This window comes from Pararge aegeria, chromosome 17 (genome assembly GCF_905163445.1).
Source record: "Pararge aegeria chromosome 17, ilParAegt1.1, whole genome shotgun sequence".
Lineage (NCBI taxonomy): Eukaryota > Metazoa > Arthropoda > Insecta > Lepidoptera > Nymphalidae > Pararge > Pararge aegeria.
Genome location: NC_053196.1, coordinates 4,498,818 through 4,511,852, shown reverse-complemented (window position 1 = coordinate 4,511,852; position 13,035 = coordinate 4,498,818). Strand labels below are relative to the sequence as shown.

General features: G+C 36.3%; 5 protein-coding genes across 6 annotated transcripts in view; 3 read left to right on the top strand and 2 right to left on the bottom strand.

The window, feature by feature from the left end:
* Positions 1–159: 159 nt before the first annotated feature.
* Positions 160–2,062, top strand: LOC120630824 (diphosphomevalonate decarboxylase). Its single transcript, XM_039900117.1, has one exon. It carries the CDS (start codon positions 311–313, stop codon positions 1,481–1,483), a length of 1,173 nt encoding a protein of 390 aa, XP_039756051.1. The 5' UTR covers positions 160–310; the 3' UTR covers positions 1,484–2,062.
* A 2,051-nt stretch (positions 2,063–4,113) lies between these two features.
* LOC120630823 (protein ANTAGONIST OF LIKE HETEROCHROMATIN PROTEIN 1-like) lies at positions 4,114–7,274 on the top strand. The gene is made up of 2 exons (XM_039900116.1): positions 4,114–4,538; positions 6,236–7,274. Exons 1-2 carry the CDS (start codon positions 4,255–4,257, stop codon positions 7,152–7,154), a joined length of 1,203 nt encoding a protein of 400 aa, XP_039756050.1. The 5' UTR covers positions 4,114–4,254; the 3' UTR covers positions 7,155–7,274.
* LOC120630825 lies at positions 5,166–7,468 on the bottom strand. The gene is made up of 2 exons (XM_039900119.1): positions 7,269–7,468; positions 5,166–5,957 (listed from the first exon to the last, which is right to left on the bottom strand). The coding sequence occupies exons 1-2, from the start codon at positions 7,441–7,443 to the stop codon at positions 5,179–5,181; spliced, it is 954 nt and encodes a 317-aa protein (XP_039756053.1). The 5' UTR covers positions 7,444–7,468; the 3' UTR covers positions 5,166–5,178.
* A 1,100-nt stretch (positions 7,469–8,568) lies between these two features.
* On the bottom strand, positions 8,569–11,607 carry LOC120630991 (guanine nucleotide-binding protein subunit beta-like protein). Its single transcript, XM_039900376.1, has 5 exons — positions 11,414–11,607; positions 10,933–11,141; positions 9,872–10,078; positions 9,142–9,393; positions 8,569–8,827 (listed from the first exon to the last, which is right to left on the bottom strand). Exons 1-5 carry the CDS (start codon positions 11,520–11,522, stop codon positions 8,645–8,647), a joined length of 960 nt encoding a protein of 319 aa, XP_039756310.1. The 5' UTR covers positions 11,523–11,607; the 3' UTR covers positions 8,569–8,644.
* A 978-nt stretch (positions 11,608–12,585) lies between these two features.
* The window catches only part of LOC120631304 (serine/threonine-protein phosphatase 2A catalytic subunit beta isoform), a 36,955-nt gene continuing 36,505 nt past the window's right edge, over positions 12,586–13,035 (top strand). For both annotated transcript variants that reach the window (XR_005659052.1, XM_039900791.1), the window contains exon 1: positions 12,586–12,865. Coding sequence is in view for 1 of the 2 variants with exons in the window: in XM_039900791.1 (XP_039756725.1) it covers positions 12,764–12,865 (102 nt within the window). In the remaining variant the exon portion in view is untranslated. The remainder of the gene's footprint in view (positions 12,866–13,035) is intronic.

The following is a 13,035-nucleotide window of genomic DNA, read 5'->3' as shown; positions in this document are numbered from 1 at the left end:
AATAAGAAAATGTTACCCTTAATATGTGCTAATGTGTGTGCTAAGATAGAGATATGAGATAAAATTACTATAAATCCGTACCAATGAGTGGCAATGGATTGTAGGAATTGGAACGTAGATACAGTACCGTAGAGGCGTAGACAAGACTCTAGAGTTGTATGTTAGGTACCTACCCGCACGCTGTACGCAGGCGGCAGGACACCAGACGTCACAGACCACCAAGTAAATACCAGACGTGTTGTCAAGTACTGCGCGGTAAATACTAAATTATTTGAAAGTTCATAAAGTAAAATATTTCAAATAAAATACAATGAGCGGTATAATTACAGTAACAGCTCCAGTGAATATAGCAGTGATTAAATACTGGGGAAAACGTGATGAAGACTTAATTTTACCGTTAAACGATTCCGTTAGTGCCACTTTGGATACAAATGTTATGTGTGCTAAAACTTCTGTTTGCGCTCGACCAGATATTAATGAAAATGAAATTTGGTTGAATAAACTCAAAGAACCTTTCAATAATAAGCGGCTGCAGAATTGCCTGGGAGAAATTAAAGGTATAGCGAGAGCGCAGAAAAGTGTCGACGAAGAATTTTTGTCGTGGAACGTTCGTATTTATTCAGAGAATAATTTTCCAACTGCAGCCGGATTGGCGTCTTCGGCGGCAGGTTACGCCTGCTTGGTAACTGCTCTGGCGAAGTTGTACAAAGTTAAGACAGATATCAGCGCTTTAGCTCGCTTGGGATCAGGTAGCGCATGTCGAAGCGTGTATGGTGGTTTCGTACGATGGCACGCTGGGGTAAAACCTGATGGGAGTGACTCAGTTGCTACACAAATAGTAAATTCGTTACATTGGCCAGAAATGAGAGTGCTTGTATTAGTTGTTGCAGACACAAAGAAACATACAAGTTCGTCGAAAGGTATGCAGTGTTCTGTAGCCACATCCGAATTGCTTAAATATAGAGTTCAAAACTCTGTACCGAAACGAGTTAATGACATCTGTAAAGCTATTAAGGATAAAAACTTTGCAACATTTGCGGAGATAACTATGAAAGACAGTAACCAGTTCCACGCAGTGTGTCTGGATACATATCCACCATGTGTCTATATGAGAGATGTATCTCATAAAATCGTTGAAGTAATGCATAAGTATAATGAGATTTGTGGTCAGACTAAAGTAGCATACACATTTGACGCTGGACCCAATGCTTGCCTGTATTTATTGGAGAAAGATGTCCCAGAAGTCATAGCCCTTATTAAAAAAGTGTTCCCTACTACTAAACAAGATTTTGTCAAAGGTCTCCCGGAATCTCTGGAGGGATTTCCAGAGATTCCGGATTTTGATTTCTTGAATCTGTTTCCAATTCAGCCTTTCAACAAGGATTTGCTTAAATACTTGATTTACACTAAAGTTGGAGATGGACCGCAAGAAATTGCTGATGGTAGTCATCTGCTAAATGTTAATGGAAATCCAATTAATTAGATACAAGATAGAAATGGGTTAATGGGAATATCATGACACACATAACTTTATTGTGAAGGAGAGTTAGTAAATTAATCAAAGTAATTTATTTATTTTTGTATTAACAATTTATTTTATTGTGCAGATATATATCTTTTCTGTACCTAATCGGAGCTGTGTATTTTAAAATTTTATGGAATTTAACTATTAATTTTTATAGTAGATATTTATAATGTTATAATGAGGGTTGTAAGGGCATGGGCATTTTTGCATTTAAATTATTAAGAAAACCATTAAATACCACCTTATTTAACAAAACTTTTATTTATTTTACAAGCCTAAAAAATAAACTCATAAAAGGCAGAAGGAGAAAAAAGCTAAATATGTCGAGAGTAAAGCTAAATATAAAAGTTCTTGACTCATATATCCGGAGTAAAGCTAAATATAGCAAATCGGTGAGGTGATCCCCACCACGTTGCTTATGAGGCGTGCAAAACATAATGACATCAGCAGTGCTAGCACAGGCAGGAGACAAAAGTTATATCCCCTGACAGGTAATATAGTTAACGTGTCCAACTGGTAATGTATGACAACATGGAATAGGAGAAGTTTATACCCTTTTATTATTTGAATATAATTATTACTTGTTTGCCAATGCTCTGAGAGTTGATAAAGCTATCATTATATAAACCCATAACCGGCCCACTTCAGGGCACTGGTCTCCTCCCACAATGAGAAGGGGTTTGATAAGCTGGGAGAAGTTTAAATTTTTATCCTTTCGTTTTGGGTGAGATAATTTTCTCCTGCCCATGCCAGCCATGCTGTAAACAAAATAACTAGGTGCATTGATATTATATTGAGAAAATATTTGTTTATTTATTTATTTGTAATATAAACGATTCTTTGTCAAAGTCAAATATTTCTTTATTCAAATAGGCACATAGATGGCACTTTTGATGCGTACATTACATGTAAAATAAGACATAGGAGTGAGTTGATGGCGATAAATAAATTCGTTAACTTAAAACTAAAGCTACTTTAAAACACTGAACCAATTTAAATATAGCGTATATTTAATTTTATTAATACTTATTATAAGAATACATTATATTTAAGCCTGAAATAATAGGATTTGCAAAACAAGCCGGACAAAAAATGTTCGCGATCTGTTTTATCTGCTATATGTTCTAACATCCGTACATAATACACAGTCAGCGCACTCATTTACATATCGGATAAAAATAAGTCACCAGACGTTTTATGTCGAAAATCAATAGTCATTATGAGTAGCTAGCGGCGGTAAGGACCGTCTAGGTGAACTGGTTGGGGCGCTATAGTGCCTTGAGGATGGCACAGCGCACCTAAAGCGGGGCAGTGCCAAAATATGGCAGCTTGGTTGCTTCTCGAGACAGTGTGAATACCGCTGCCTCTTTGCGAGCAGGTTGCGAGGTTATGTCCCTTATATAAGGCGGAGCTCACTGGGAGTGAAAGATAGTAGGACATAATCATTCCCTCTCAGAGGAAACGCACCGGGCCTGGCGGGGCGATTTATGATCCCCGGCCTCCATGATCCTCCTCTACCTTCCGCAGGAGAGATCCTAACGAGTCACACCCAATCATGTTACACGTTACCGGTTCCCCACGAGTCACACCCATGGGACAGTGTTCCTCGACGGGAAAAATAGATCCAACGAGTCTGCGACGCGGTTGGTTGGGAACTCAATTCCGAGCAACGCTTCTGGGAGGGTTCGGCACGACACAGACCTGCAGCCGATGGTGGGACCCGCTACACATTGGTAGGTCGAACCTATGTTAAGTGGGAGGTGCAAGACCCCATAAATCTACTCTGTTATCCCCCAAAGGAGTGGTTTGTGTTAGTCATTTTCTGTATAACGATTGCGGATTGGAAGACTTCACACGCCTCCTCATGGAGAATACTGAGGAACGCATTTCCTTAGGTAAAAAAAAAAAAAATTGGCATGAACGCTCGCAAGAAACGCTACTAAAGAATGGTCGTGGTGCGTGAGGTAGTGCAGTTTCGAACCTCTAGGCGCTCTAGGCGGCTATCACATCGCTTCTACAATTGGGTTATTGAAAAAAAAAAAAATTTGTTGTCATTGTTAAATATTTAAATTTATATTGAAAATGTCGAACCTCAAAGTTATCGTTCTTGTTTTGTACCATTATGTACTAATACTACACAAACAACTCCTGACAAAATGTTTTTAAATGTTCCCCAAGTTGACAAACGTCGAAATAAATGGTTTCAAGCAGTGCATATATTATAATTGTAATATAATATATATACAATATATTTTATAACTGTACCAATGCCTGATAATCGCGATTTTTTCCAATAGCAATCGACTTCTGTTGGTGTCGGATCTTCACTTCTGCGATGGGTCCACATAAGTAATGCTAATGCATGTTTGCAACCACCTGTAGACATAAACTAAAAGATTTTATTGCTGATAACATCAAACAACTTAAATAGGAGTATAAATTACCTGCGGAAGCTGCAGTCATGGCACTGAACATCCTGAATTTTTCTTGACTTTTCATCAATAGTTAAAGTAACTGAATAAGCTTTACTCCGAACTCGGTGTTCTGGACAGACCCGTCCTTTTACAATATTAAATATTTTTATTAAGACTTAGGGCGCTTTTAGTGTCACGCGGATTTGCTCACGCACGCGGGATTGGACCGCATGCGTAAAATTTCACGCTGCGGATCATACGCAGCATGAGTTTCAGTTTTCTACGGGCTGCGTAACGGTATAGACGTGTTCAAAAATGATCAATGTCAGAAGAATATGTGTCGCTTACATACTTTACAAACGACGAAACAAGAAGACAAGAGTACATGTTGATCCCTTTCTTGAAAATAGGCTTCTTGCTGGGGCGTTTGTTACACGCTTTGGAAAACTACAAAATAATGAACGTAAATTTAAAAATTACTTTCGAATGTCCATTCGTTCTTTTGATGAACTGTTGTGTAAAATTGAGAATAAGCTACAAAAAAGCAGTTTACGAAGGATTACAATACAACCGATTGAGAGGCTCGCTATTACATTAAGGTAAGTTTTAAATTTTAAATATTTAATTTCCTGCTATGATTTAGTGGAAAGGGATTTGAACAGGTAGGATAAACGTTTTTTGACTTCAAATTACTGTCATGTGTAAATTTACATGTGCAAAAAAAAAATTTTGTCATGTACTCTGAAATTTCATTGTTCATAATTTCATTCAATTTCATGTTGAAATTTCATTAAATAAGATTATTTCACTCATAAAATGTCGCCATTAAAGTGGAATCATTCCTACCTTTCATCACACGCTACTTATTATAATATAGATAAAAGTTATAGGTTTGCACATGACAGTAATTTAAAGTCAAAAAAAGTCCTTAATTGGTTTGGGATTGGTACGTTCAACCTACATACACAATCCTTTTTTTTATCTGATAAAGTACACATGGCCACAGATCAAGTTACCCAAAACCAGCATAAATGGAACTCGCGCCTTGCGTATTATCATACTTAGGTAACCCGTCGGAGTCCCGCTTATACTGGATTTGAGTAACTTGATCTGTGCCGTGTGTACAACCGCACTCATATGACTAAACAAACAATTAGAGAGAAACTGGAGAAAAAAAGTTAATCGTACTCATTTTAATAAAAAGAGTTTTATTCATAAATTAAAAAATCAAATTTTACATCATTCATTTCTTTGTAAATTTGTATCCTGAGCGTTGACATTACTTTCGCCTGTAGATGATGTTGTTGCTGGGGTATAAATTACGTCATAAGACGTGATATTAAACAGGCCGCTTTCAGTCGAAATAAGAGTTTCATTGTCATTCACTGCAGCAGAACTAATAGCATTGTCGTTAAGACTCGAAGTATCCTGGATTATACTATTGGTTTGGTAATCTTGATTTATCGGTGACAAACTGTCAAGCTCAGTAAAACCACTAGAACTTGTTGTAGGTATGGGACTGTAGTATGCAGGTTGTGTTTGACTTTCCATTTCCATAACTATATTTAACACTTTTGTTCTGAACATTAGTTTTTGATATCTAGTGAATCTTTTTAATGAAGGCTGCAGAGACTGAAAGAAAGCCAAATCCTCACTTTCTAGCTCCAGTTGATTAGACTTTAAGCATTCTAATAACTGTGCCTCAAATTCAGATGGTGCTTGCTTTTTAGATTTTACTTGTTTTTGTTTTGATGTTGGGTGAGAACTTTCTTGACGTGAAGTATCTGGTTGCGTGGACTCATTAGGTGTTTCTAAATTACTTTGTTCAGACATTTCTTCACAGAGTGACTCTTCTCCAGCAGTTTCCGTTGTACTGTCTAAGAAAGTCAAAATGTCATAGTAAGAATATTTCTTCTTCTTCTTCTTACTCCCAGAGCCGGATGGCTGATTTTTTTCAGATATCTTGTCTTTCTGGTAAGTGTCCCTTGCTGTTCGCCAGCGTTGTTGTATTTTCTTGTCTGAAATGACAAAATATAATAAGTAAGTGGCAAAAGTACACACAGTTTCAGATCAAGTTACCCAAAACCAGTACCAATAAAATCTAACGTAGCTATAGTACTGTAGTTAAAACGAATTAAAAACTTCTAGCGCTAGCTACTTCCGTGCCCTTTCACCTTAAGGGTATTTATTTTTCTTCTGAAGTAAAATTCGAGCGGTGCATGCTGTCTTATGTCTGATGTCAGCATTATTAATATATTATGTTATCATATTATTAATATATTGTTTTTGTTTTCAGATATTTGGCAACTGGTAATACATTCACTGATCTACACTATTCCTATGTGATTGGAATTGCAACAATTAGCGAAATAGTAAGACAAGTTTGTTACATAATATGGATTGAACTAAAGTCTGAATGTATTCCACAGCTTAATGGGATCAAATGGAAAGAAATCGCAGAGGGATTTCTCACATATACAAATTTTCCTAATTGCTTGGGTGCAATTGATGGAAAACATATAAGAGTGATTCGGCCGCCGCACAGTGGATCACTATATTTTAATTATAAGAAATATTATTCTGTAGTGCTCCTCGCAATGTGTGATGCTGATTATAATTTTACATATATTAATGTCGGTACCAGTGGAAGCAACGCCGATTCAACCATCTTTAGAAGGAGTCAATTGTATACGAAACTGGAAAGTAACACGTTGGGTATCCCTGACCCGCAAGAGTTGCCTATTATTTGCCCCGAAGTAGCTTATCCATCTAGTGTAAGAGCAAAGTTGCCGTTCGTGATAGTGGGAGACGAGGCATTTGGTTTATCATCACATGTGATGCGGCCTTATGCTCGTGATAATTTACCTTACAAAAAGAAAATATTTAATTACCGTCTGTCCAGAGCTAGAAGGTACATAGAATGCACTTTTGGAATTATGTCAAATAAATTTAGAATATTTCACAGATCCATGAATGTCAAGTTAGATCTAGCACAATTAATAGTCAAGACGGCATGTGTACTTCACAATTTCATAAGGAAACGGGATGGCTACAAGGTCAGCCATACATTTGTCACAAATGGTTTTACGGGACCACTACCCAGGCAGCAGACTGAAAGTAGTAATACGTCGGCAAGTAATATCAGAGATATATTTGCAGATTACTTTATCAATGAAGGAAAAGTCTCCTGGCAACACCGATATATAATTAATTAACTAAACTCAAAAGGTTTTAGAAGGTTTTTGATGTTATTTGTGAATTAAATAATTATGCTTATATTAATAAAGTAATGATGCTTGTATAAATAAAATAATGAACCAAACACATACCCGCCTCTTTTCTTTCCTCTTCGCTCAAATTTTCGTAGTTAGGTGCCAATTCCTTCAAAATATCTCTCCATGCAGCCTCCCTCGCGTCCCTGTTTTTGTATAATTCATTGCGTTTATCCCACAAAACGGGCCGCAGATGAACTTCAATGATTACTCGTTCTGTATCGATTTTCATTTCGGTAGTACAATACGGCGCGTGCGCCCCGCTCGACTCTAAAATGGGCACTGAAGTTGTAGGCAGCGCTTACGCATGCGGATACCCCGCACCGGGGTGACGCCCCGCACAGCGCCCCGCGTCCCGCGTGCGTTTATCACGCTTTACAATAGATACCTATATGAAATTGTTCTTTGCGGATGCTACGCATGCGGTCCAATCCCGCGTGCGTGAGCAAATCCGCGTGACACTAAAAGCGCCCTTAGTTGAACATAACCTATAGCTTTGTCGCCATAACTCTCACGCGATGCTCTACAATTTATGAAATATCTAACTAATTATATTTAATATAATGGTGAATTAATACTTAAATATTTTTATTTATTATATTATTTTTTAACAGACTTATCTTGATGCCTTGGCACCTCGAACTTCAGCAGAATTAAACCGAACGTCATTTTTAAAAAAATTGGTTATCATAAAAATATCAACATCAGGAATATTATCAGACTTTGCCTTCATAAATCCTTTATCACACATAGCTAATCGGAACCAACTAACAACTCGTTTTTTAGCATTAAATTTTCAATATTATTGTCTAGCCACGTATAAGTCGTAAACGCCGTACTGTTTTAGCTACAACATTGAAGTCACAACTATGGTGGCCGATCATGGCGCGTTTATAGTCACCTGATTTTTTTTTTAATTTGATCAATTTTTAATTGTTTATAATTTATTGAAAAAAATTTTTTACATCAAATATCAATATTATTAATAACAAAGTTTTAAAATACATAAAAAAAAAAACAATAATTTTCTTTTTTTCAAAACCCCAATTATACTTATTTGCAAAGATATAATTTTTATTTAATTCCACTCATTGAATCTGATTAAATTTGTTAAGGCTTGTAGGTTTAAGAATTATTTGAACTATTTATGTAATACCTTGAACTGAACATTGTTATGTATGTATTTATTCTATTTACAATGGGAACAAGAAATAAAGATTTCTATCAAGGATAGCTTACAACAAAGTTTATTTACATAACAATAAAAAATAAAATATACAATTGTAAAGGCAGACACATCTGCATTTCAAATCTTATCATTTATCTGTACATGGAGATCATAATAAAACACTTAACATAGTCAGCCAATTCCATTTATTTTTATACTTATTTCAAGAGGACAAAAATAAATGAAATTCTTGTCCTTATATAACTTATCGCGCTGAGACTGAAACCTGCCAGACTCTGATAATGTTGTCGGAATAGCCAGCAAAGAGTGTCTGCCCATCTGTAGACCACGCAAGCGAGAGGCACTGAGGTGGATCTGTCTTTGTAGGTGTTTGCTGGTTGATAACATCAGGCTTCAGCTCTTCAACCATCTCCTTGCTTTCCAGATCCTGATAAAAAACAAAGATATTTATTAGTTTATAAATTACACAAGACTGTTTTAGACGTTTCAAGGGACGAACAATTAGAGGAAGTCAATTATTGATGTTCCTAATCTTGCTATGTGCCTTTCAAACCAAACTTCTCTATAAAACAAGTGCAACAGTAATCAGTTTACTTTTAAATTGTTGAATTTAAAGATGTCAAGATAACTTTGTCAGAGCTACATTAATTGGTATAATAAACATTTTTTTTTAAATTTTCCCTAGTATCACAGAATAAACTGGAGACAAAGGAAATGCAATGAAATAAAAGAGTGACATACCCAGATCTTGATTGAGGGTCCAAATGCAGCACACAGCCAATATCTGTTTGGCGAGAAGCACAATGCTGTGATGATGTCATTATGGTCAAGGGTGTGAAGGTGCTTGCCATCGTTCAAGTCCCACAGCATCGCCTTCATGTCCTTGCCACCAGATGCACATAGAGAGCCATCAGGAGAAACAGTCACTGTGTTCAGGTAACCGGAATGACCAAGGTGGTTGATCTTAAGCTTGCAGTTAGTCAAGTGCCAGACCTGAGAAAAAAGAAATACAAATTACAGATAAATATTATCTATGTCCAAATAACAGCCTTCTTGGTAGTCCACGTAAAAATTAAATCTTAACACAAACACAAAGCTTCTTTAAAGGTTAAGATTAATTAACTCTTAAAGTACATTTGAGGATGGCAACCTTGAAATAGATGATAAAAATGTTATGAAAGGTCTATCTATATATATTCCAGATAATTTGAATGTATCCTAAGGTGTTGTAAATTGAAGGTACCTTTCATTTAAAATAGTACATTTATCATTTAGTTATAAATCTCAAGTGATAGTATTGTGAACATGGCAAATAGATTTATCATCATTAATTATAATATGATGATGATGATTTCTAGCAGTGGAGAGATGATTTGTTTTTAGCTTTGTTGTGTGTTGTATTAAATCCATATTTGACAGTATAACTCCAGATAAGCAAATGCAGATATAAAGATTAGAGCAAAATACAAACCTTAACAGTCCTGTCCCATCCAGCAGAGACAATAATTGGATTGGCGTGGTTAGGTGAGAACCTGACGCATGACACCCAGTCACTGTGACCATCATCTTGAATGGTGTACTTGCACTCTGCAAGGGTGTTCCACAACTTGATTGTCTTGTCCCTGGAGCCAGATACAATCTGACGGTTGTCCACTGAGAAGGCAACTGATAGTACATCCTGTATTATAAAAAGAATCATTATAATAATTGTAAGCTCAACAGCTATGTAATGGAGTCTAATGCTGTAATTATCCTTAAATAATGTAAGTTTTAATCTTTACATTAAAGATCATATTAGTACCAAGGCAAGGCTTACTTTGTGAACTTTTTTGCCTGATTACCATGACATTATTGAAGTTTCATTTCTCTAAAGATATGTGTGGCCCAATAAGATTCATAGAAAAATAAATTAACTTTTATCTAGAAAGTAGACTGTCAACAAGATATTATGGAAGATTACAAAATGCAGGGATGGTAAACCCAAGAGCAGGGAATAAGAAATTATGAGCACATAGCTGTTACCCTGGAAATCCAATATAACAAAAGACTACAAAAGCTTAATACACAGTAACCATGATCCAAGTTAGCTAGAGTGAATGCATCAGGCTACACACAGGTAGATTTTAGATAAAGTTGTCTGGGCGGATCTCTGTACATGTTACATGCTGTTAATGTTTTTTAGGACCTAACTTCAGAGGAGCAAATGTGTGCAAATTACTTTTAGACAGTCTACATACAAACAACAATAATCTAGGGTTATGTGTTGACAATCATTTAACAGACGCAAAGGTTACCCTTCCCAACCATAGTCTACTTACAGGACCTCAAACAGTTATGATATTGCATCGTCTTCAGGAGTTGTTTCAGCTCATGCACACACATGTAAGCTTCTTCACGCTGCGCCACAGGAATGTCTTCTGCCTCGCATAGGCGCTTAAAACTAACATCTTCTGCCTCGCAAAGGCGCTTAAAATCTAATATCTTCTGCCTCGCAAAGGCGCTAACACTAACAAATTAAATGTTCCATCACACCTTAGTATGGTCTTCGAACCGCCTGGTGGTTTTTCCGGCTTGGAGATCCCAAAGTCGGAGAGTCTTGTCCCAGGATCCAGATAGGGCGTAGTTACCGTCGCTGGACAGAACTACGTCAGAGATGAAGTGGGAATGTCCGTAAAGACGCTTCGAAGGTACTCCGTAGTTGGTTTCGTCCCTCATCAGTTTCCAAACGATTAATGTTTTGTCTGAAATAGTGATATTTGGTCAAACTACTAAGAAAATCAAGTAATAAGTCATAAACAAGAGTTTATCATCAGCCCCATATCCGCTTGCCGCTCAGGTATCGCGTGGCAAATATATGCTCATCATATGCTACTTATTATAGATTATAACATCAAAATACATGAAAACTTCTGATTTTTAGTACTTAATCTTGCTTACAACATCTTTAAAACTCAGAATGTTAATGGACAATCGACGATGACTTGAGATTAAATCACATGCAGTGAAAACTTACCTCGAGACGACGATAAAATCATGTCAGGATATTTTGGGTTGGTCGCGATTTGGGTGACCCACCCATTGTGTCCGCAAAGGATACCTCTCGGCTTTAAAGTTTCCGTCATTTTTACAATTTATTATTCACTGCGGCCCGCGCCACTTGACCAAGCAGTCGACCCGGGCAAAGAGAAAAGAACTAAATAGATGATTGATTTTTGAAGGTGAACACTGAACGATATCAGATGAATGATTTCACAGACTACATACAAAATTTAGCTGATCGTGATCTGATCGGATTCCATAGACAACATAGACTGAATGAAATAAACAAAAAATCCAGGCCAACTATGAAGTACTTGTGAAAGTGTTTGTATTCTCCCCATTTATCATCAAGAAACCGCACTGAAATAATAATCTTAACCTTCTTTGAGGTGACGAATGAAATAAAAACTTTAGTGAAATCAATTTTTTCAAAACTCAAAATGTCAATTTCAAGAAAAAATATTTCTAATTTCAACGAAATGGAAATTGAAAGTTGTACGAAATATTCAAAAGTACTGTGGAATAACGAAGTTTATAAAACATAATTTATTTTAGGTATCAAAATAAGTACTAATAATCTGGTCGATGGATTTTATTGTAGACACATCAATGGCAAAAACAAAAATTGTCTCTTCTACTACTTCAAAAGTATGTCTTTCATTTTATTTTTCAATAATACTTTTACGGAGGTCTTAAGCCTTAGTCCCAAAAAGAATGATCTCCGTAGTGCACCGATTAACAAGTGGAAACCGCCAGTAAAGTAGTAAATGCAGCAACAAGGATCATAAGCTGCAAGCTTGCCAGTGAACTTTATATGGTTTTAGGACATTAAAATATCACTTGCTTCAACGGCGAAGGAAAACATCGTGATTAAACCTCCGTATCTCTCTATTAGAGGTTGGTTGCCATTAGTCATTCTATTTGAGCAAGTTGTCTGAAACATATTAATAAAACCACCTCAAATAGTTAACAAGCAAATATTAGGGGGTAGACTTGAATAAATATTACAATTATTAATTAATTTATAATCAATAATAAATATTGACTGAATTTAGAACTAAATTGTTGGTTATCCTGAATGCATCAATAATTGGCATCATTCGTAGTGCCATTGTATTCCGCTTGGGGGCTACCGGTCGCTCCTTTTGAACCAAATTGACGTCACGCAAGTGATACCTACGCCATTTTGTAAGTTTCTGCCCTAATCAGTATTTCTGGGCAAAGTGTAAAATACAAAATTCGCATGGTTTTGTGTACATTTAATAGATAAAGATATCTTAAAAGCAAGTTAACGTCTAGGGCGTTAATTTCACAGTCTCAAAGTATGGAGGACAAGGCATCATTAAAGGAACTGGATCAATGGATAGAACAACTAAATGAATGCAAGCAATTGACAGAAAACCAAGTGAAAACGTTATGCGATAAGGTAATTAATGTTTTATATTTACTAATCTATATACGAATTCATTTAGCTTATGTTTTGTTTACCAAAGCAAACCGAAGTGTAGGTTGCTATAACGTGATTTAGTTGTGAATGATTCATGTCTTATAACGATGTTCAAGCATAAACGCGTATAGCGTACGAGAGTAGTAACC